The 24,764-nt window shown below is 39.0% G+C and overlaps 2 protein-coding genes across 6 annotated transcripts in view; one reads left to right on the top strand and one right to left on the bottom strand.

Annotated features, from left to right (window-relative positions):
* The window catches only part of GPR180 (G protein-coupled receptor 180), a 290,031-nt gene extending 287,098 nt beyond the window's left edge, over positions 1-2,933 (bottom strand). For 3 of the 4 annotated variants that reach the window (XM_082366138.1, XM_082366141.1, XM_082366139.1), the window contains exons 1-2: positions 2,759-2,933; positions 174-332 (exon numbers count right to left, since the gene is read on the bottom strand). In XM_082366138.1, the coding sequence (XP_082222264.1) occupies positions 174-332; positions 2,759-2,903 (304 nt within the window). In that variant the 5' untranslated portion in view covers positions 2,904-2,933. Of the gene's footprint in view, positions 1-173; positions 333-2,519; positions 2,737-2,758 lie in introns of those variants that run through there. The other variant, XM_082366140.1, reaches the window with a different exon arrangement.
* Positions 2,934-6,159: 3,226 nt separating this feature from the next.
* TGDS (TDP-glucose 4,6-dehydratase) lies at positions 6,160-24,477 on the top strand. Of its 2 annotated transcripts, XM_082366160.1 has the most exons (13): positions 6,308-6,438; positions 7,503-7,626; positions 8,399-8,465; positions 9,520-9,588; positions 10,665-10,755; positions 13,822-13,964; positions 16,183-16,281; positions 17,244-17,303; positions 18,641-18,684; positions 19,287-19,452; positions 20,865-20,923; positions 21,677-21,774; positions 23,011-24,477. In XM_082366160.1, the coding sequence occupies exons 3-13, from the start codon at positions 8,445-8,447 to the stop codon at positions 23,094-23,096; spliced, it is 936 nt and encodes a 311-aa protein (XP_082222286.1). In that variant the 5' UTR covers positions 6,308-6,438; positions 7,503-7,626; positions 8,399-8,444; the 3' UTR covers positions 23,097-24,477. The 2 variants fall into 2 exon arrangements, with proteins under 2 accessions (XP_082222287.1, XP_082222286.1); XM_082366161.1 differs by lacking the exon at positions 7,503-7,626 and having other exon boundaries at positions 6,160-6,438.
* Positions 24,478-24,764: the final 287 nt, after the last annotated feature.

Raw genomic sequence — 24,764 nt, 5'->3', positions numbered from 1 at the left:
TCTATCTTTTGATCAAGGAAAAGATTAGTTTCCTTAAACTTTAGCGTAAAATGTACTCAACAGAGTGTGATATGTGCTGCGCCATGAAACATCTTGATAGGTAAATATTATACTCCCGACATTAAGGAAGAAAAAAATATACATAATGATCAAAGAAAAAAGGATATACTCACTTGTCAACTGAGCTTTGGATAATTTTTCACTACAACTATAACCGTGACCGCTTTCCTGCAGCTTTAGCCATTCCTGGGCTTGGAACAGGTAGAGTTTAGCTTCCTTTCCAATGGCTACTGCTATGTCATTGATTCTGACACAGAGAAGAGCATGGTCACCTGGATATTAGAACAAAAATTATCAACTAGTTGGTCTTGTATGGAACTGAGACGGTAGGACAATTCAATACCTCTATTTATCAAAATGGGAATTAAAAGAGCACAGTTTGTCTTAAATCTCATCTTAGCTAGGTAGGTCACATTAGAATGACCATCCCATTCAGATGCAAGTCAAGAGATTATTCACATTAATTATCCAAAACAATGTGTGGTGTTTCCTTATACTTCAGCTGATAACGCATGGTTTTTCACTGAATAAACAGCCACTTCTGTATGTAGACATTCACTGTGATAGAATTTTGCCTCATTTTACAACCACTCCACATCTTTAACGCTTGCCTATAAACTATCCATAGAAATTTCCTGCCAAAGTTTCTTTTGTTTTTTAATATAACATGGCTGTTAATATTTAATTATTCTTTTAGTATAACAAACAAAAACATCTTATAGCAAGAAAGGTTAAATAAATGGGTTTTGGGGTAGACCTGATACAAAATTTGACATCTGTGACTTTTACAAAGGAATTTTCAGAACAATATATGTTGTAAGACAACTACAGAATGAGGCTTGTTGCACACAGCAACTACATTTAAGGCCCAGGAGAGAAATAGCAAAAAGTAGTTGCCTCTAGGGAAAGGGACTCTGGGTGAGGAGAAGGGAAACGGGACTGTTTTTTCATCTGAAGATCTTTTTATTCTCCTGTTTCTGTTGTTTTTACTATTATCACTTTGACTAAACATTTTAAATAAATTTAAAGTTATAGTATGTATCAAAAACTGTCTAAGTCTCTGATATAAACGAATTACGTTATAAATTATCAACAGCCTTAAAAGTGACTCTAAGGCCCTATTAACATCTTAAATCACATTCTGAATTAGAGTTCATATTTCAGTACTGTATGCTCTATTACTATTTTCCTGAATTTGAATTCACTGAAAATTGGTAATAGTAAAATACACACACACAAAAGAGAGAAAGTGTGTATGTTAATATACTTGGAACACTCTATTCCTCAATCTTACCTGAGAAATCTGGATTTACTACATGTTTCTCCCTTATGTTTATCAGGTAATCACCATGAAACATCAGGGTTGTCTAAGCCTGTCTGGGAGTCACGAGTAACAAGCCATGTCACAGCTTCCATACATGCCAGATTTTCTGGTACTGTCCAGACTGTACCATTTATTGTAGTGACATTACTATCACTGTCAATAGTCAAAGTATAGTTACAGCCAGTTGATTAAGTAACTGAAAATGTTACCTAAAAAAATAATAAAACTCTCAAGTTTCTTCTTCCTTCACCCAAGGTCTACTCCACAATAGATTTTGTTAAATGGATTGCATCTCCTTTTCTCAGTTATTTTTAAAACTTCAGATTAAAAATAATAAAGTTTCCCCTCCCTTCACACCAACAATTCTGTAATTCAATACTTTAAATTTCTTTCCCAACCAATTAGCTTCCTGTTTTTATTATCTTCTCCTAAGAATCCTCTCTAGGACAGTATTCTGATCTTGCATCTTTTAATGCTAAAGACTCTATGAAAGGATCCTAACCTCATCAAAGCAAATAATTATTTGAAATATAGTAGTAGTCAAATTAAGAGTACTAGCAGTATATACCAAGAAAAACATTCAAATTTTGAGGATGCAAATAAATAAAGCAAAAATTAGAATGAATGCAGATTCATTCATTGAAGAATTATGGATTTTTGAGGGAGACCAGAAGGGAATGCAATCTCATTTCAGAAGGGCCACAGAGGATACAAATTATGAAGCTTCCAGGATACACTTGCATGCATTTCTGTCAAGTTAATTCTAGGCCTCGTGGTCCACAGTAAAGCTACTCCTTTCGTAGGGAGGTAACCAAACTGTTCCAGCAATTGTGACAACTAGATTATCAGGTGCTTTGGGGGGAGGGGTGGGTGGTTCCAAAACCTCTCTGCTGCCAAGTAGGTTTTAGCAAACTGATCTTAAAACAAAAAGAACAAAACCCAGGAAATCTAAGTTCTGGGACGTCACGAATTACGGTGCCTTAGTGTATACAATCAGGCCGAGAACGGAGCGAGCAAAGGATGCTTCTTTGAGCGAAGGATCTCGAAACTGGCAGCAGGAAGAGTCATCAGCACATTCGTTAGTACGGGGAGGATTGGGGAAACGGTCTTTTAGGTGCAGAATACAGCCACTAACCGGGGGAGGTGCGGACAAGGATCTGGGGAGCAGCAACACAGGGGCTGGCCATAAACGCATGCCACGATTCCGGGAAGCTGCGATGGGGGCGGCTGCCGGCCACGCAGGAAGCGCAGGTGAGCTGGGTGAAGTCCCCAGCCTCGCCGCCGCCGGCTCCCGGCTCCCCACGCGAGGCGGGGAGGGAGGGGCCGCGGGATGGGCCCACGAGCCTTCATCCCTCTCCCCGCCCCCGCACCTACCGTGGAACTCGAAGTGGCCGATGCTCTGGCCGTGAGCGTCTCGGGCCGCGGCGCTGCTGAAACTGCCTCGCAGCGTCTTACCCTGGCAGCCGGGTGGCCACCAGCAGCAGGTGAGGGCCACCGCCAGCAGCCGCAGCCCCCCCATCCCCGCCTCCTGCTCGGCACCCACACCCCCGCCCCTCACCGCCTGTGGCCGCGGCCCCACGTCTACAGCTTGAGATGGGGAGGTGAGGGGAGAGGGACCGGCGTCGCGGGCCCGTCCCCGGGAGTCTAACAGCCAATGAGGGGGCCCCTCCACCACGAGCCAAGGATACTCACCAATCAGAGGCTGAAATGGGCGGGACTGCAGATATGCAAGTCCCATCACTCCCCGGCCTTTTGGCTAGTTCCCGCCTTTTTTATGGAGACTCAGGAGGATGTTGCTTCAGGTTACGGAAAAATTATTGCCCTCCTCTCCTCCGCGCGCGCGTGTGGTGCTATTGCGCATGCGCGGGCGCGCGGAACGGGCCCGAAAGGTTTCCAGGCGTGCGTGGGATTCGAAAAGAGCTAAGAAACACACAACAGCAATGTTTCTGGTGAGGCGAGGAATACTCCAGCAAAGAAAGCCCTACGTGCCCATGTAACGTACTGGACGTTTCCAATTTAATGTCTCAAAAGCACGTAACTGCCCCTGTCCATTTAATGCCTGGCCTCTCGGCACCTTCAACCGACTTTTTCCTCCTAGGTTTCCTGTCTTCTTGAGCTATGCCATCATCCAACAGGCCAGACAGCTGAGAATTATAGCGACACCGCCCTCCCCCCCTTATCGCCACCCCTCATACCTCTACATCCAATCAATTCAATGAAACAGAAGTTTATTAGCGCCTCTTCTGGACGGTTAGGTTAGGAAGTGCCAGCCACTATTTTATGCAGGCCACCATCTTACCATTATTTACTTGGCCTATGGCAACTAACCCGACAACAGTCAATTCTCTCCAACTGGTTTCACACAGTCTATCTCTAGCCTAGTACCACAGAAAGCTTTAGGAAGCGCAGTATGACTGTATCACTTTCCTTCAAAGTCTCTCAGTTGCCTTAGGACATAACCCAAACCCTTTAGAATATGACTTTCAAGTCTCTCGAATTGGCATCTCTCAACAGTTGATGTCCATCCTTACTGAGCCACTGTCAGTTTGCTAAACACACGCTAAGTTCTCCCCTCTGGGCCTATAGCACTTGCAGATCCCTCCTGCTGGAATACTTCACATATCCTACCCTTCAGCCTCCACTTCATCTCCTTTTCCTATTTTACTTTCCCAAGGCACGGTAAGAAGCCTTTCTCAAACCCTCAAATCTGTGTTAGATACCCCTGGTACCAGAATCCCTTACTGCCCTACCAGGGCAGTTACCACACTATTTTGTAAATGTCTATTGATTTATCTGAATCCCTTACTATATTGTAAGCTCCAGCTGGTCAGAGACTATGTCTGTCTTGATGAGAGTAGAAGCTCAAAAATCATTTCATGAATAAATGTATATAAATGATTTTCATTTGACAACAAGCTTTTATTACATGTAATCAAGTTCTCACAACAGACCTCATCATTTAGAAAAAGAAATCTTGAGGGAACATTTCATATATACCCAGAGTTTTTTATATCTGGATGACCAGGAATAAACTGGAGATATTAATATATGAGATTTTTATTTATTAAAATATTTTATTTATTTTTAATTATAAAAGTAATTCATGCAGCTTAGAAAAAAATTCACAGTCAAAAAAGTACGGGGAAAAAAAGTATGATGTAAAAATTGAAGTCCTCATTTCCTTCTTTCCCTGCTCATACGGATACCCAAAGGTAACTCCTTGTTAATAGTTTAGGGTGGATCCTTTAAGACGTGCATTTACAAATTATGTGGTGTTTGCAAACCAAGGACAGGAATAAAATTGGTCCTGAAAAAAATCTGAACATTGGCCTTGAATACTGTGACTATTTCTTCTTCTCTTCATAATCAACTTTGTTTTTCTCTCTCACTGAAGACAGGCTTCTTGATTCCTTGTTTCATTTGAATGAGTATAGCCACCAACAAGTTGCAAATTTTTATAGGTCCTCAGAGTTCAAGAAGAGCAACCAGACTACGCTAAAACCTTAGTCCAATTCCAAATCCCAGGAAGAGGATTCAGTTAGCCTATGGTGAGTCAGATGCACATCCTGTGGTCTGCCTGGGTGGGTCAACTTGGGGAGATGATAAAGGGTAGGGAAGTCTGGTCAGATAGAACCGTAAGTATTCACTACAATATATTTTGGTCCTCATTCCATGTTGGTACATTCTTTTTAAAAGCTATATATCAGCCCACTGCATTGAAGAAGTGAGACAATACTAGTAGGCATTTAGATTGTATCCAGTTTTTCATTATAGCAATGAACATACTTATGTTTTTCTGCAATTATCTATATTTTACATCATGAAATTTGGGGATCATAGAGTGGTGTGTACATTTGAACTTTTCATGTATGTTACCACTTGGCCCCCAAAAACAGTTGTAACAAATGACACATCCACATATACTGGGTATTCCCATTCTTCTTAGACTTTACCAGCACATTATGTGGAAAACAAAAACAAAAAACCAAGATATTTATCCATCTGAATAAACAGTATTTACTGATGGTTTATTCTGTGCCAGGCCTGGTCCTGAAGCCTTGGGATTATAGCAGGAAACAAAACAAAGGCCCTACCTTCATGGAACAGTAACAATGAGCGATTCGACATAAATGTTGAAGATGGCTATGGAGAAAAATAAAGAAGGGTGAAGTGGCTCGGCAGGGCTCGGGTACAGCTTGCTATTTTACCTGGAGTGATCAAGGAGGGACTCTCCACTAGGGTGGCATTCAAGCTGAGGCCTGAGGGTAAAAACTAGGCAGACATCTGAGGAAAGGGCACCCAAGCCCAAGAGAAGAAGCATGCCTGGGAAATGCAAGGAAGACCAAAGGAGGGCAGGGAGGCTGAGGCAGGGTGAGTAAGAGGGAGAACAGTAGGAAGAGCGCTAAGGATAGGATCCAGGGAACATCTTTACCACGACTGCAAGCGGCCCGCACTGCCTGTAAATGGCGCCGACGACAAAGTAAAAGGCCATTTTGCAATTCCAACCTCCCATCTCCACGGTTCGAAAGAAGAGAACTAAGAGAACTGGAGTTCTCAGCTCAACCGGTGAGTAATCTGTGGAGATCGCTGTAGTTCAAGAATGAAAAGAAGGTCATCATTCCTAACTCCGACCACACGTGTAGCTAAGTAAAGCCTAATCCACGGTGGTGTCATTTGCCCCGGAACCTTTAAGACCCTACTTTCCCAGCTACCCCAGTCACTCCAATCCTCCGAGGTGTTGGCAGAGAAGAGCTGCGCCTGCGCAGTGGCGCTGCGCGGCCCGCACACCCGGTGGCCCCGCCCAGCCCTCAGTGGGCGGGGACAAGTCAGCCCGAGCTCCGGAAGCGGCCGCTGCCTGCCCCGTTAACGTGTCACGGGAGGGAGACGCGTCGCAAAAAGTCGCGGTGGAACTTCCCTACGATCTACAAACCTGGCGTTTTACGGTTCCAGTCCCTGCTGAGCTGGGAGATGTCGGCTGCGGGACGGCCCGAGCCCTTGCGTCCTCCCGACGGCTTTGCGAAGCGGGTCCTGGTGACCGGGGGTGCTGGTTTCATGTAGGTAACGGCGCCGCTGGCAGAGTATTAGCTCCCCAGAAACCCCAACCTTTCCCTGCGCCTCTGCTTGCCCTTGGCAACTTGGGATCAGCTTTGGGGATCTGATTGACAGGGGGAGGGTCTTAACGCACGACTGGGATCATCCCTTTTGTCCACTTCCCGGCCTGCGAAGACGTGCGTGGCTCCTTTGAAACGACTTCTTTTAAGCGCCTCCCAAACGAAGCAAAAGTGCTGTGGTACTGTCCACCTTTCTACCTGGCCCGAGAGGTACCTGTCACTCTTCTGAGTGCGACCCCTTTGCAGTAAGCTTCTCACCAACTGCCCCAACCCGAGCCCAGGGCCCACGATACACAGGCCTTGGACGTATAGGCTCCATGAACCGGTTTTGGGATTATGATAAGGGTTTCATTTATTCAGCAGACTTAAAAAAATCCTCTGTCGGTGTTTTGACCTGTACTAGTCGTTTGAAGCCTCTTTCCCTCTCACACCCATATTTAATCAGCAAGTCTTCGCTCACTCCTTCCAAAGAGACCACTTCTCACCCTCCTCCCCTGTTCTCCCCTAGCCCCTGTTAATGTCTGCTTTTGCCTAGACTGCTACTGTAGCCTCCTGATTGGTCACACTGCTTCCACTCTTGTTCCCTTAAAGCCTGTTCTCACGCACAAGTCAGTGTTTATTAAGTAAATAAGTGCGTAATTTCACTCCAAAGATTCCTGTCGGACTTAGAATAAAATGCAAACTCTTTACCATGTCTAGAAGACTCTCAGGTGTCAAAGCTCGAACCGGATCTCCTGTCGTTCCACCTCTTGCTTTTCTGGGCCTCTTGCAGTTCCTGGAACCCAGGAGGCTAGTTTCCCCTATTTTGAGGCCTTTGCACTTGCTCCCCCTTTGCTTAGGCTGTTTGCATCACTCAGTTCAGATGTTTACGCAGAGGTCACCTCCTCCCGGCCTTAGCTGACCACCCTATCTAAAATAGACCCTCTCCCAACTAACACACTTATCACTACCTGAAACTATATCGCATATTTGTGTTTACTTGCTTATTGCCTGCATCCCAACCCTAGGATGTAAACCGAGTGAGGGCAGAGACTGGGGTTCCCTCAACACCTGGAAGAATGCTAACCACCCCCCCGTTAGTATATTAGATCATCTCTTCCAATCTGACAGTGACTTGGAGGAGGGTACCAGGCAAGTTTCATTTAATGAAAAGGGGAGCATGGGCATAAAAGGGTGGTACAGTGCTGGTCCAGGAAAGGTACGTCCTAGAAAGTTCTGTGAAAGGGCTGTCAAGTACAAACTCTGAATTCATAATTTGTTCCTAGGAGCCCAACGTTTTGGTGTATATGATAAAAATCTGGTGCACCATCTCACTGAGAGATGCCTCTGGCTCCGCTTCAGGGCACCCACTGTGCCACTAACCTCAGGATGGTTTCAGCAGTTCTTAGCCTTGCAAACCTAGGTTTACCACTTTACACCACCAGATTCTTATACCAAGAAATAGCAATTGCAAAAGGCTACTGTGAACATGCACAACTCCTATGCTTATAACAGCTTAATTTTTACATAGTTACACCTGCAGTCTCTGAAAAGGCACATCGTCGTTTAAGTCCATCTGCAGTGAACACCACCCATTGTATTTATGATACTGCTTTACTCCCACGCTCAAAGGATGCGTGGACAGCATCATTTGGTTAATTATTTTCTTATACCCAAGACCAGTAAATTCTCTCTTCACCATAGTGTAAAGGGAGTGTAAGACTTTGTATATCAATACTGTTGAGAAGATTAATGAAAAGTGTGGATGTGTGTATATTCAGCGTAGTTACATCATTTCTGTTATCTTGCAATAATTTGAAGGTATCTTTGAATAGTTTCCTAATACTCAGCAACTTAGGATAACGTTTGAGAATTTAAGGAAAAGGTTAAATTTTCTGCTAACAAGATACACTTTTCTCTATAGCGCATCACATGTGATTGTCTCCTTAGTAGAAGATTATCCAAGCTATATGATCATAAATCTAGACAAGGTAAGTTTTATAAAAATGAGCTCTGTGTTTAAAAAAAAAAAAAGAGCCCTGTGTGCTGAAACTTACTTATATTTTTTAAAAAGTATTAGAATCCTGTCCTGCTGATATTTTAGTTTTTTATTTAGTCATTTTAGCAGCCTAGGAGCCTATATAGTCATGTGTTCATACAGTTTTAAATCTTACATAAAGTCTTGAAACTTTTAAATTTGTTATGATAGCTCATAACGTAAAGGTTTTAAGTGCAGTATTTTTACTAAAAGAAAATCTTCACTCTGAATTCAGTATTTAGTGTAATCTTGTGATTGTTAACCTTTTTTGGCATTGAGATACTCCGATTATTTTATTATATGATTTTATAACTGCCACCTCCTGAAAATTATATATTTATTTTAAAAACTAAAGTGCACGTAAATTAATTTAGTTTTGAGAATTTTTCTGTAATAATTGGAAGTTCCCTGGAGATTCTGAAAGCCATGATTGGTAATCACTGTGTTGTTGACTTTAAACACAAGATACAATTAGTTACCTTAATTTTATAAAACATAATAGTTAAAAATATATAGAGAGAGGCAAAAAATAATCTGTAAGTCTTAATAATTTTTGCCTGCCATAATATCATGGACAGTAATTTTTTCCTCCATCTGTATACACTGATTTACCAACAGTTAACTCAGGAGAAAGCATAATGAGATACAATATGTGTAACACAGGTGTAATTGTATTCAATCACTAATTCCTTTTCAGTAAGGAATGGTGAACTCTTACAGCCCCCAGTGGCTGAAGGCAAATCTGGGCAGGAAAATTTTTTAAAGGAGGGGCTTATAAAAATTAATTTTTTTGTATTTTGAAAAGGTAACAAAATTACATATTTTTGTTTGTTTTTTACTTTTAAGATATCAGAAACTTCTTAAAACACTGAGAGCAAACACTTTAAGGAGACATGTTTTTGTGTTATGATCAGAAATCTATAGTATTTTAAATGAATTGATATTTTATAGGAAAAGCTATTATCACTTTTTGTGTTGTTTTTTCCCCCTTCCTTACTTATTTTAAGCTGGATTACTGTGCAAGCCTGAAGAATCTTGAAACCATTTCTAATAAACAAAATTACAAATTTATACAGGTATGGAAGTATTCTTATAATTATATAATTATTTTATACTGTGCCTCTTTAGTCATTTAGACATTATATCTTTCTACTTTGTAAACTTGCGTAGTATGGGCTTGGAAGCATGCTTATTAAAGACCTTTTTAATTTCCAGAAGTACCGTGTGCTATAGAGGATATTACTTGTAGATTGATACTGCATATAAAGCTACCTGTTATTTTTGGTGCCTTGGCAGATCTATGAGTAGCTGACTGAAATTCCATGGTGTGTGATTTTTAGGTCCTCACTAGCCTTCTTCATAAGGCCTTGCTGGTATTTAAAGAGATGGTATAAAGTAGGGTATTACTCAGGCCAGTCAGTAGTCAAAAACCCCACCGTACAAGCCCATGCTAGTCCAAAATATAAGCCAGGTAGCCTGGTCACTAGTTCAGAAAGGGAAATTTTAATGTCAAATGAAACTATCTTATGATTTATGTTTTTTAAAGTGATTCTATAAACTCTCTTTTTAACCACAAATCTTAAAGAATATACTAAGCAAACATTTCATAATTTTTTTCTTCTATCTGAAAGTGTCTCCTTTAGTCACTGAAGAATTGTTGAGAATACGTATTTTTAGAACTAAATGTACATATGACATTAAAAATACTCGTAAGTTTACTTAGTTGTGGTGAAATCCATCATTCTAGTTGTTACACTTACTTTGAATATATTTCAATAGTGGTTATCTCAAACTTTTAAAAGTATGTTTGTATTTTTTCCTGCTAACATAGTTACCTTAGGTTGGCAAGAATGTTAAGAAAAAAAGCTAGCACAGTCCACAGAAGTAGTTGGTGCTCAAAAAAATACTGTTGTAGACACTTATTTGCAAAAACATATTTTGAATTGAATATCTTGTATCCTAGGATGCTGAAGAAATACCTCATTACTGTATTTGACCCCTCAGTTGAATTTTCAAGATATTTTCTTTTATACCTGGGTTGGGGGGGATTAATCTTTTTTTTTATCATTTTTTTGTTCATGAAGTAAAATGGTTTTTATGGTTGGGAGTGCTCAATGAAGCTTAGTTTTTTCATGTTTGTTTTTTTATATAGGGTGACATATGTGATTCTCACTTCGTGAAACTACTTTTTGAAACAGAGAAAATAGACATAGTACTACATTTTGCCGCACAAACACATGTAGGTAAGTGTTGTTTTATGTTACGGTTATGATGGGCAAATGTTTTTTTTCCAATGGCTAACTAGCCAAAATCAAGGTCCAATAATGGGGTTGAACAAGTAGGTACTTAACGTATGTGAAAGAACATATACCATGTTTTACCAGAAAAGCCCGTAGTCCCTCTGTCATCTAGATACTTGGCGCTATTCAGATCCCTTGTGTTAGTGTAGGGTAAAATGTAACCTTGACTGTTATCTTAAAACTGAGTTTAGCCAAATCCAGAATAGTGATTACTTCTGGGGAAATGGGCCTTCAGCTGTATTTTTATGTTGTTTTTCTTAAGGTGGGTGGTAGATACACAGTTGAACATTATATTATTATCTGTACTGTTTTGTCCTAAGATATCTTCTAATAATTTGTCTAACATTTTATATTGTGAAATGTAATATATATTCAGAAGAATTTAGAAGTAAGGTTAAATGAATAACGATAATGTGAATACTCATGTAGCCATCACCTAAACAAAAGAATGTTGCTGAACCCTCTTTAGTAGTAGTATTACTACTGCCTTATTACCTGATTTTTAAGTTATAATTTCCCTTGGTGTTCTCTGCAGTTTTACTGTCTCTGTATTTATCTCTAAACAGTGTAGGTTAGTTTTGCCCCTTTTTAGATTTTATAGAAATGCGTATAAAATAACATGTTTTGGTCTTGCTTTTTCATCCTTGTAGATTCATCCATGCAGTTGGGTGTAGGTGTAATTTGTTCCTTGTCAGTGACATACAATATTCCATTCTAATTATATACCACAACTCCTGTGTCTGTTTTACTCTTGATGGACATTTGGATTGTTCGCACGTTGGAGCAATTTTGAACAATATTACCATGAGCATTCTTACACATGCATCTTGGTACCCATAAATACACATTTCTCTCAATATATAACTGGAATTGTAAGATCTGCACACTTCAACATGGAGATAATTTCCAACTATATTCTAAAGCAGTTATACCAGTTTCTTCTCCTGCAGGAGTATATGAGACCTTCTGTTATTCTAGATCTCACCAAAGCTTAGTTTTGTCAGTCTTTTCCATTTTTGTCAATCTGAGTAGTGCGTAGAGTGGCATCTGATTGTGGTTTTAATTTGTGTTTCCCTGATTACTGATGAAGCTGTGTACTTTTTATATGTTTATTAATAATTTCAGTTTCTTCTTTTGTGAAATACTGTTGAAATCTTTTGCCCATTTAAAAATTTTTAAATCAATTCTCATTGATTTGTTGGACTATATATATATGTGTGTGTATATATGTGTGTGTGTGTGTGTATATATATATGCACACACACACTGGATACTAGTCCTTTGTTATGTGTATTATATATATCTCCTCCTACTCTGTGGCTTATTTTTTCATCTTTTTGCTAGTGTGTTTTGATGAATAGATGTTCTTATATAAATTCTTAATGAATTTATATATCTTTTATGGTATGGTTAATGCTTTTTGGGTCTTAAGAAATTCTTTTACCCCAAGGTCATGAAGATATTCTTCTGTGTTATCTTTGAAAAGCTTTATAGTTTTGCCTTTCACATTTAGATTTGTAATCCGTGTGAAACTCATTTTTATATGCAGTATGAGATAAGAATCCAATTTCATTTTTTTCTATTTGAATACCAATTGGACCTCTACCACTTATGGGAAAGTTCACCAGTTTCCACTGCGCTGTCATGTATCAAGTATCTATATGAGTATCTGTTTCTCAACTCCCCATTTGTCTGTCTGTGCCTGTGCTGATTACACAGCATATTGACTAATGTAGTGTTTTCATATCTGGTAGAACAAATCCTTCTACTTGCTTAATGATAAAGTGGTTTCCCTTCCAACAATTTATGAGATGCTTACCAGTACTTCCTGTTGTCAGTCTTTGGTGGTTTTATTATATTTTTCCCTGATTATTAATCATGTTAAAAACCTTTGCATTTATTTACTGGATTTTCCTCCTCCCTTTCCTATTTGTATATCTCTTTAGAAAGTTTCTGTGTAAGTCTGTTTACCATTTTCAAGTGGGTTGTCAGTTTTTTCCTTACAGATTTTTATAAGTCCTTTATATATTCTGAATTCAAACCTTTTGCCACTACCTTTTTTCCAATCTGTGATTTGCCTTTTCACTTCCTTTCTATTTTATTTTATCTCATCTCATCTCACCTTACCTCAACTCACCTCACCTCACCTCACCTCACCTCACCTCAGCTGCGTTGTGCAATCTGAGTTCCCCATCCAGGGATTGAACCCAGGCCCTTGGCAGTGAGAGTGCTAAGTCCTATCCACCAGACTGCCAGGAATTTCCCTGCCTTTTCACTTTCTTAATGATATCTTTGGATCATTTGAAATTCTTCATTTCAGTGTAGTCCAGTGTATCAACCTTTTCCTTTATGGTTAGTGCTCTTTGCGTTCTGTGTAAGAACTCTTTTCCTACCTCCACGGTCATGGAGATATTCTCTTATATTCTTTTCATAAAAGTTATTGTTTTGCCTTCTACATTCAGACTTTTTCCCCATATGAATATCAGCTTGACCCAGCACCATTTATTGAAAGAATCGACCTTTCCCCATTGCCACCTTTGTTGGAGATGAAGTACCCATATATGCATGGTTCCGTTTCTGGGCTCCTGTTCTGTTCCATTGGTCTTTGTCTATCCTTATGCCATTACCACACTGTAATTACTGTAACTGTATAATAATTCTTGATACCAGCAAAGCAAACCCTCCTACCTTTTAGTTGTTCCAAAATTTTTTAAAATATAAGAGCATTTTAAATTTTAGATGTATCATTTCTTTTCTGAATTAAAAAAAAGTGTTTCCTGCAAATATAGCACTGATAGTTTTCTAGGTTCTAAGAATTCACACGTACTATGTAATTTGGGCTTAAAGAAATCATAAATAGCAATGCACCTTATGTTATTTTTAACACCGTTGCAGTTGTGGTGAATGAAGAAAAGTGAATATAGAGCTTTCCTTAAGCCTGAGTCTACTGTTTAGTATTTGCTTTGTCCCTTGAGTGGAATTGTTCTAGCTTTTTCTTCTTTTTTTTAGATCTTTCGTTTGTCCGTGCCTTTGAGTTTACGTATGTTAATGTTTATGGCACTCACGTTTTGGTAAGCGCTGCTCATGAAGCCAGAGTGGAGAAATTTATTTATGTCAGCACAGATGAGGTCTATGGAGGCAGTCTTGATAAGGTGAGCTTAGAAAACGACTGTTTCGGACTTCCCTGGTGGCACAGTGGTTAGGAGTCCTCCTGCCATTGCAGGGGACACGGGTTCGAGCCCTGGTCCGGGAAGATCCCACATCCCGCAGAGCAACTAAGCCCGTGCGCCACAACTACTGAGCCCATGTGCCACAACTACTGAGCCCATGCACCACAACAATTTTTTTTTTTAATTTTAATATTTATATATTTATTTATTTTTGGCTGCATTGGGTCTTCGTTGCTGCACGCGGGCTTTCTCTAGTTGTGGCGAGCGGGGGCTACTCTTCGTTGCAGTGTGCGGGCTTCTCATTGCGGTGGCTTCTCTTGTTGCAGAGCACGGGCTCTAGGCGTGTGGGCTTCAGTAGTTGCAGCACGTGGGCTCAGTAGTTGTGGCTCACGGGCTCTAGAGCACAGGCTCGGTAACTGTGGTGCACGGACTTAGTTGCTCCGCGTCATGTAGGATCTTCCCAGACCAGGGCTCAAACCCATGTCCCCTGCATTAGCAGGCGGATTCTTAACCACTGAGCCACTAGGGAAGTCCTGCACCACAACTACTGAAGCCTGCACGCCTAGAGCCCTTGCTCCACAACAAGAGAAGCCACCGCAATGAGACGCCTGCTCACCGCAACGAAGAGTAGCCCCCGCTTGCCACAACTAGAGAAAGCCCGTGCGCAGCAACAAAGACCCAACGCAGCCAAAAATAAATAAATTAAATAAATAAATAAAACAGATGTTATAAAAAAAAGAAAGAAAATGACTGTTTCACCTACTTACCCTGTACCACCATAGAAACCTGTCTTATGAAAACCTACTCTGGACTTTTTTCATCTTCTGATTATACACACTTGTGGGACTCCCCAGAATATTATTCCATTGTGTCTTCTGTTCAAATCAAATAATACCACCCAAAATGGGGAACCACAGCCTAGTCTGGTACAGATTTATATATGTAATATGACCGACATATTTTGCAAGCAAGCAGCAGCTTTTCCCTGATCACCCAGTCTTACATCATGAATGTCATTCCCATGGGCCAAAGCATGTGTAAGTTACACTGCAGCATAAAGCCTGTCTCCCTTCTCTTCCGCTCAGAAAAGCATATTGTACTGTCAAGGAGTGAGTGTGAAATTGTAGAAACTGGAATCTGTTCTTCTTTGTTAATCATTTGTAAACATTATACTTTTTATGCAAAGAGAGGCTCCATTCTCCAGTCTGTATTTTTCATCGTCAGTGTTTACAGTGACCTCATTTTGTTCTGTTTTATTTTTTAAATGCATTTATTTACCAAAACACGTACATAGTGGGAAAAAAACCAAGTAGTTTGAAAAGACTTATAATGAGAAAAAGCAGACCCTGACCACTTCTCCTCAGTGCCCAATCCCACTTCTGAGGAACAACCATTTGCAAACTCTCTTTGCAATTTTTATCAGGTAAGCTTCTTCCTTGTACTCCTGTCAGCCTACATCAGATCTGACACAGTAGCCAGAATGCTTTTTAAAATATAAGTGAGATCATGATATTACTCTCATCAAAACCCATCAGTGTTTTGACAGTGGCCTTCAAGGTTCCACATGCTCTGGCCTCTAGCTTTCAGACCTCATCTCACATTTCTCTTCCCTCACACTAGCCTCCTTGTAGTTCCATTGGACACAGTCTGTCTCAGGGCCTTCGCTCTTGCTGTTCTGTCTGCCTGCCTTACAGGGTTGTTGTGAACTTTAAGGAAGTTACTACATGTAAAGTGCTTAGAAAAATGCCAGGCACATAGTTGGGTTTCAATAAATTTTTTTTTTTTTTTGGCTGCGTGGGCTCTTTGTAGCTCTGCGGGCTTTCTCTAGTTGCAGCGAGTGGGGGCTACTCTTCCTTGCGGTACGTGGGCTTCTCACTGCGATGGCTTCTCTTGTTGCGGAGCATGGGCTCTAGGTGCGCGGGCCTCAGTAGTGTGGCTCACGGGATCTAGAGTGCAGGCTCAGTAGTCATGGTGCACTGGCTTAGTTGCTCCGCGACATGTGGGATCTTCCTGGACCAGGGATCAAACCCGTGTCCCCTGCATTGGCAGGATTCTTAACCACTGCACCACCAGGGACGTCCTCAATAAATGTTTTTTAAATGTACTGATTTACATTTCAAGTTTGTAATATGTTCTCCAATTTTTCTACTTAGAAAGTATACATAATACTTATTTTTTTAATGTGTCTTTTTAAAATTAGGAATTTGATGAATCTTCTCCCAAACAACCTACAAATCCTTATGCGTCATCTAAAGCAGCTGCTGAGTGTTTTGTACAGTCTTACTGGGAACGATACAGGGTAAGAACTGATTTCAGAAACTCTAGAATCATTTGTCTTTGGACTTAGGTGTTAAAACTCCAAGTTAGCATTAGCAACATTTCATTTTTAGGATGGCAGACATAGATTAAGAAAAGTTATATATTAAGGAATTTTAAAAACTGATTTCCTACATTGTGTGGACAAAGCAGGGACCTACTTCTTATCCAGTTCATCATTTAAAGGAATAATTTATGTATATATTTTTTTCTACTTCACTAATAGGTAGGGTGTTACGGCTAGAGTGAAAAGCCCTGCTGGAATGTCCTGATTCCCAGGAGTCCTCTGAGTGAAGGAAGACAGAGGGAGGGCAGGTTCCCTTACCTGCAGCTGCTCCTCTCGGCCCCTCGTGAAAGGGAGATAGATTTACCCCAGTGGCTGTGTCAGTGTCCGTGCAGGAGCCTTGCCCACTACGAATCATCAGCTGGAACCCCTGCACTTGGCTTCCCACTGATCTTCCAGAGTTATTAGGGACTGGGTCAGAAAGGTGAACCAAGGAATTGCTTCAGCTTCTCTAGCCTTTTGTGTTCCAGTAGCATTGGTCTTTTCCCTCCACGGACGCTCTTTTTGTTTGTAAGGGTTGGTCCAGCAGAGAAAGCCAGCTTGAAGTGTAGCATCTCAGGTGGTCTCTGAAATAATCAGGTAGAAATGTCCTTAATTTCCTGCTATCAGACCTACAAACCTGCCTCCATCTGTATTCATCCTTCCCTTGTCCCAGTGAAGAGACTATTCCTCTTCTTCCTTTTGGAACCTCGGCCTTTATCTGAATCCCATCCTCTCCTGTCTTTTCAGGAACCTTACATTAGAAAAACAATCCCTTTGCTTCTGTCCTTAAGGTGTGTGGAATTATTCAGTCAAAAGTGCCCATATGTTAGAACTGCTTATCTTTAGATAATCATTATTATTGGACCTTTCCATTACCTTAATGTCGAACTCTCTTCAAGTTTCCAGTTGTCATCACACGAAGCAGTAATGTTTATGGACCACATCAATATCCAGAAAAGGTACATTTTACTTTTGAATTCCTGATGTGTTTTAGTGATTGCGACTTCTCATTATTTAAAATAATCTCTCTTCAGTTATTTGTCCAAAATAATTTATGTTGCAATTAACCGTAATTATAAATGCTTTATAGGCCACATACAAATCTCATCATGTTTAGAGTTTGAAAACTTGAGTTTAAGTCTCAACTTGATACCCACCAGCTGGGATGACCTTAGGTCCTTTGAGCATTGTCTTTAAATTGACGGGTAATGATAATACTTAGGAAGGATTTTGAAGGGTCCAGTGAGATGATGTATGTGAAAATGCCTTGTACTTTGCAGGATTCTAAAACACTATAGAGTACTCCCATCACTGCTGTCACACCAGTGAAGACTCCTTCCTAGTATGCAGTCAGACCATATGTCAGGCTGTACAGAAACGTAGACGCTAGTTAGAGAGTGATGCAGGAAGCTTGTACATAAACTTGTCTTAAAGGCAGCTGATTAGCTGTCCCCCAACTCCTCTGTATTGTTGCAGGCCTGAATGTCGTCCAGAAAGTAGTTTAGCAAATAAAGAAATGTAGTTAAAAGGCTGAAAATGTGTGAGGTTGATTCTGTATCATTAAGCCCAATGTTAAGTAACTAACTACTAGTCTCATTGCCTAAATTTATTTATTAAAATTTTTGTTCGAGTATAGTTGATTTACAATGTTGTGTTCGTTTCAGGTGTACAGCAGAGTGAATCAGTTATACATATATCTCACTGCCTCAATTTAGAGCTGGGTTTTCTCACTTCTCAGCCGCTGGTTGCCTTGATCTGTCTGCCCAGAGGAAAGGGCCATATCATGATCTGCTGATATTAATATATATTTGGCTTAATTTTTTAACAGACTTATTATAAATTTAATAATTTCTTATCTTACCATGTTTAACAAATTTTCTTTGAATCCAGTGGCACTAGAATTACTTTTTATTAATTTCACAAGCACTTATTGAACAGGTACTGTATGTAAAGTAAAAAGTATGATATGATTCCTGCTCGTATAAAATCAACACAAAAGTGAGCTTGCAGTGAGAGCAAACTGTTCAGGAAGATTTTTTCTGAACTTTTTCACTATATCATTTTATCTTCATTTTTATCTAGCAGATAACTGGTATTTGTGAAATAGGAAACGATCTTACAGTTCTTTTACTTATCAAAATTACACTAAGTGTTTCTTGAACTCCTGATAAGAATTAGAATTTGCCCATAAGTGTATTTCTTAACAATAATAATCTTTTAATCTTATGATGAATTCAGGTTTATATTAATGAATGAATTTCCAAAGTCTGAAATGATAATTTAAATATTCTTTTAGGTTATTCCAAAATTTATATCTTTACTTCAACACAACAGGAAATGGTATGTTATTTACCTTTGTACCCATGTTTTTCTGGTATGCTAGAGTATTTAGTGTCAGTCTTTCTTGAAAATCATAAAGTGTTAGAGTTGGAGGCCTTAGGATTTAATGTCCCAACAAATTTAAGAATTCCTTCTACAGTCAGTGTAATAGTTTTAAAAATAATTATAATATATAATTCATCTTTATAATTTGATTACTAAGATAATTTTCATTCTTAAATAATCCATCCTAAAACTTTGAGTTATAGCATTAAAATTTGTCATCCATCTTTATATAATTTTACTTTTTCAAAAGATTTAACTGAACTGTAGATAGTCTTCAAAGTGAACTTAAGGTATAAAATTGATGAATAAATATTTTTGCAGGGGTCACTTACATGTTTGCCACTTTCCTACTGAGCACCCACAGGGGGTTTGGAGGTCAGTTAAGAATTATGGATAAAATCTGGAAGTCATGAGAATTTGTATTTTCAGTAAGAGATGTCTAGGATCTTCATGGGAATTGCCTTCTCTGGAATTGTACCCAATCATTGCCTTATCCTGGTTTGGGAGAGCTTACTTTTTTTTACACTTTATGATTCCCTTTCATTTCATCTTTTTAGCTGCATTCATGGATCAGGGCTTCAAACAAGAAACTTCCTTTATGCTACTGATGTAGTAGAAGCATTTCTCACTGTCCTCAAAAAGGGAAAACCAGGTGAAATTTATAACATTGGAACCAATTTTGAAATGTCAGTTCTCCAGCTTGCCAAAGAACTAATACAACTGGTATGTATATATTATAAAAGGGTAGTATTTTCAAAATTGTCACTAAATTAGTGACAGTAATCACTAATTTTGTCAAAATCAACAATTTACAGTTGACTCATTTGAAAAGTGAACCGGTAAAAAAAGGAACTTCATAATTCCATATGTGTGCTGAGATGTGTCATTATTTGAAACTGCATCACTCATTTAGTCACAGCTTTACAGGAAAAAAATTCCACAGCATTAAATGTACATACCCATTATAAGACATACTCAATTTCAGAAAATCGAATGTTAAATTGTGTGTCCTAGAATCAAGGAACACTGATATATAGATAATAGTTATGAGTGTTTTTATGTACTAGTGAGCATCAATTATAAATCTCAGGATTCAGTAAAAAGAGCGACTGAACGAATGGAAAAAACTTGTTTTCCTTTACACTACTCACAGAACACTCTGTCCTCCAAACGTGTGAGTTTTCCACGCCCAGCAATTCTCAGACACCAGCTCGGTGTCCTACAATTTAACTCAGTTCTGACATTACCTGTCTGGTGATGGTGTCAGATCCCACAGGTTAAGGGCTCAGTCTCACAAGACTGCCCTCACTTCACATGTCAATCCCGAGACCTGGCTGTCACCTGTGCTTTTGATCGACAAGGTATAAGTCTGAGGGGCTCACAGAACTCAGGAAAACAGTTTACCCACTAGATTACCGGTTTATTACAAAGGATGGAGGAGATGCATAGGGCAAGATATGAGGGAAAGGGCGTGGATCTTCCTGCCCTCTCCGGGTGTGCCACCTTCCCAGCACCTCCGTGTGTTCAGCAGCCTGGAAGCTCTCCTCTTGGGTTTTTATGGAGGCTTCATGAAGTAGGCATGATTGATTAAATCATGGCCACTGATAATTTGTTCCACTTCTGGTCCCCTTCCCCTCCCTGGAGGTGGGGGCAGGGAGGCTGAGTTCCATCTCTCCAATCACATGGTTGGTTCCCTTGGCAAGCAGTCTTCATCCTTAGGTGCTTTCCAAAAATCACGTGTTAACCTGAACTCTGGTGTGGTTGAAAGGAACTTATGACACCTTTATCTCTCATCACCAGGAAATTCCAAAGGTTTTAGGAACTCTGTGCCAGGAGCAGGGATGAACACCAAATATATATTTCTTATTTTAAATCGCAATATCACACTGAGTAATAACCAAAAGCCAAAAAAATTCATTTTCTCCTATAGTTTATATAATGTGTATTCTCTCAGAGCTTCAGATGGAATTCAGGTTATAAAGTATGGAAAGTGTTAATAAAATGCTATTCGTCTTAGCTGTCTTCCCCACTTGGAGGAGGTTGTTTTTCTTGTCTTTTGAATCAGTTGTTGAATACCATTTTATTCTCTGGTCTCACTTTATAATTTGACTCGAAAGTCTTCTCCATTTTGACAGATCAAAGAGACCAATTCAGAGTCTGAAATGGAAAACTGGGTTGATTATGTTAATGATAGGTGAGTAACAAGTTAAAACATTGGGGAAAGGTTGTGAAATCTTAGGTACTTATAAGATTATAAAATGTATGGACTTACCCAGAAAAGTTTATCTTTTTTGAGTTTTCTGCTAAAATGTTTTTTCCTGATTATAAATGTCATAACAATAAACTGTAGCATTATTATTAGCTGTGTGACTTAAAGAAAGCTATTGACCCTTTCCAAGTCTGAGATTTCCTTGAGTGTGAAATAGGGATAATAATATCTTGCTTATGGAAGTATTTTAAAATTTAATTTATAATGTATATAAACTACCAGACCCAGGGCATGGAACATAAGTCCTAACAAGTTTATGTGTATTTATTCATTCATTCATCAAACATTTAGGTATGAGACATTGCATTCATACCTAGATTGTGGTTGAAATGAGAAAAGGATAAGACACAGAGAGGGTTAGGCTTCTGGATTACAGATGATTTTTAACATATACTTTATTTTACAAATATATAAGTGTGTCATCAGGGAGAATTTTTTGAGAGAAAATCTGAATTATGGACACACATTATTTCTCTTAGTATTTAAATTTGTAAATAGGGAATTTCCTGGTGGTCCAGTGGTTAGGACTCCATGCTTTCACTGCCGAGGGCCTGAGTTCAATCCCTAGTCTGGGAACGAAGATCCCGCAGGCCGTGCAGCAGGGCCAAAAATAAATAAATAAATACATTTGTAAATATATATCCACAGTATCATTTTAAATCTGTTTTGTTTTCCAAGACCTACCAATGACATGAGATATCCAATGAAATCAGAAAAAATACATGGCTTAGGATGGAGACCTAAAGTGCCTTGGAAAGAAGGAATACAGAAAACAAGTATGTTATGAATTGATCATTTGGGGGGAGGGGGAGAATCAGAAAAATTTTAAGGCACAGTAATTTATTTTAGGACACTACAAACAGTGTTGCAATGAATCACTTTCGCTTTTCAAATTTTTACATTTAATGTATTTCTAACATTAGTAATTAAGTATCTTGAATTTCATAGACTAACTTCTGATTAGGCTTCCTTTGTCTTACTAGCATTTATCAGATACCTATTTCATTGATTCTCAGATGCACATTTTTTCACATCCTTGAGAGGTATGTGTTTTACAATCACTAGTGTCTTATATTATTATTTCAACTTTTTTTCTTTCTTACTAATATGTAAAGTAATGGTCCATCTTAAGATCAGGCATCTGAGATTTGGTGAAATAGAGACAGTTGCCGTCTTTGAGCGTCTTGAGTCTTTTTATACTGAAACAAACAAATAGGAAGCAAATTTAGTATGTGCAGAAATAGCCATTAAAATAAGTGTATATATAGTCTGTGCATATATGTTAAATTCTGTTTAGAAATGTACTCAAGGGAAAAGATACCCAAGTGTAGGAAAATGTCTCGGTTCAGAGCTTGACATACAAAATATTTGTGTTGAATTTTAAAAAACAAATTCAGGGACTTCCCTGGTGGTCCAGTGGTTAGGACTCCGTGCTTTCACTGCTGTGGGCCCCGGTCAGGAAACTAAGATTTTGTAAGCTGCGCACACAGCACAGCCAAAAAAAAAAAAAAGCAAATTCAAAGATAATTTATTATTTTTCAACTAAAAAAACTTTATTAATAGAATAGCAACATAAAATAATTTTACATATTAACAAAAGGAAGTTGACATCATCTCACTGTGCCTATCATGTAGTATTACGATGTTTACATGAACAAAATACTACACTTTTTTTCCTATGACTTTAAAACCAGTACAAGTGACTTATCTCCCTTTCCCCCTGAATTCCCTAAAATTAGAATGTTTTAATACTTGTAACAGCAAATTCAGTATTGAAGGACTTTTGAAGTTAAAAAGAAAAAAAATTGTTGATTTTTAAATCTACGTTTTCAGGTGATGAAATATCTTCTGATTAACATCGTTGGTTAGTTCAAAATCAAATTGTTTTCGTCATTAGGCAATCCTTGCCTACACATTAGCTGATGGGCAAGGCTTTTCTTACTTAGCAGGAACTCAGTAAATATTGGTTAACTGATGTTTAGTTTTTTATTTTTGTCTTTTTGTTTTATCAGTTGAGTGGTACAGAGAGAATTTTCACAACTGGAAGAATGCAGAAAAGGCATTAGAACCCTTTCCAGTACAACCACCGTTTGTATAGCCGGGACAGTTTTCAGAGAAAGAAGAAACTTATCCTACCTCAACAAGTGATATGAAATCAAGCGACCAAATGAAGTGTCCTCTTTTCATTTGGAATTAGATTATGACTTTTTGTATAAAATTCAAATGTAAAATGCCTCAGTCTTTAGAAGAGGTTCAGTATTAGCATAGGATTTAAATATCAAAATTCTCTCAGAAACCTTTTCTCCTAAAAATTAGGGACCAGTAAGCATAGAAAGACTCTTCTGTAGGTGTGGGCCAGGAAGGAGGAAATCTCCTGGTTCTGAAAACAAGGACAGGTAATAGCTCTGGGCAGATGACAGCCTTCGCTGGCAGTGAACTCAGCTTCCCATCCTTTCCCACTGCCTAGACAGTCTCTGAAGTTTTTTAGGCAGTATAGGATGAGCCTTTTGCCCTAATTTATCTTTTTAAGGTCTGATGTGCTACAGTTGCTTTAAAAATGAAACAAATGGAAGCATATCTAGCACTTTTTAACTTTATTTGATAATTTTGTACAATTAAGTTAAATATTTTTTAAAAGAAGGATGTAGTTTTTATATTTTCAAAATTGGTCATTGAACTATGTAAGTAATCTTGTATCAGAGAAATTTTGTCATGTATTTACTGTTTAAAATGATTTTATTTATAAAATTATCAATACTTTAATGTATTAATGTATAATGTAGCTTTTTTAAAAGTAATGTATGTTTTTGTTTTGCTGTAAAAATTTTTTTTAAATACTTGATTATCATGTATTTTTAGTTCCTCTCTTCCCTAAAGACTTGAAGATGATTTGAAAAGGTAACTGATTGGATATTACATTCAGAAAAGGAAAAGGGTCAAAGACTATGCCCAGCTTTCCGGCCTCAGTGTGTGACTGGTGCCTTGTTTTCTCTGTGGAGTAGGAAGCAAGGTTATTAACTCAGAGGTGGTTGAAGGAGGGCGATAGGAGTGGCATAAGGGCCTGGGGCATGTGGAGACTGGGAAAAGTGTAGTAAGCAGATTGAAAATTAGTAAGGGAATTTGCCAAACAGGAGTGAAACATAAACTGAGGCCGAACACTGTAATTGCAGAATTCTGCTATGTGTCGAAATAGATTGAGCCAGAGCTGGGCTCAGTGTGAGGCCCAGGGACTAGAGTTGAGTGAGATCGACTGAAATGATGGTCCCCTGGTCTTAGGTGTGTAGGGAAGAAATGCTTCTTGGAGGTAGCCTGTAGCTCTAGAGAAAATGGAGAGGGCCGAAGGGAGCGGGGGTAAGATCTCAGGGAGGCAACTGTAGGAAGTTACAGGCAGAAAATGGGACCAACTGAGAGCAAATAGTCTTTGATGGAGTTTGGTCATTGAGGGTAGCTGACAAAATAAAAACACTTGTTCTGTGTCATTTGTTCTTGCACATATTTTTGTGATCTTTCAGGCAGTGAAAATACCCTGTATGATAATATGATGGTGTCCATATGTCAATTTACATTTATCCAAACCCACAGAATGTAAATATAACACCAAGAGTGAACCCTAAGATAAACTATGTCCTTGGGGTGATTATGGTATGTCAATTTGGATTCATCCTTGGTAAAAAAAAAAAAAAAAAAAAAAGCACCATTCTGGTGAATGTTGTTGATAAGTAGGGAGACTGTGCATATGTAGGGACAGGGAGTATATGAGAAATCT

Source organism: Balaenoptera borealis (assembly GCF_965194805.1).
Source record: "Balaenoptera borealis genome assembly, chromosome: 18".
NCBI classification, from domain to species: Eukaryota; Metazoa; Chordata; class Mammalia; order Artiodactyla; family Balaenopteridae; genus Balaenoptera; species Balaenoptera borealis.
Note: the sequence above shows the minus strand (reverse complement) of the source record. Positions and strands in the feature narration are given on the sequence as shown.

Excerpts from the sequence above, each read along its gene's own strand:
- TGDS (XM_082366161.1), top strand. The coding sequence starts at position 6,353 with ATGTCGGCTGCGGGACGGCCCGAGCCCTTGCGTCCTCCCGACGGCTTT. Across the intron at positions 10,756-13,821 it reads TGCCGCACAAACACATGTAG|ATCTTTCGTTTGTCCGTGCC; the intron begins GTAAGTGTTGTT and ends TCTTTTTTTTAG. Across the intron at positions 21,775-23,010 it reads AGAAGGAATACAGAAAACAA|TTGAGTGGTACAGAGAGAAT; the intron begins GTATGTTATGAA and ends TTGTTTTATCAG.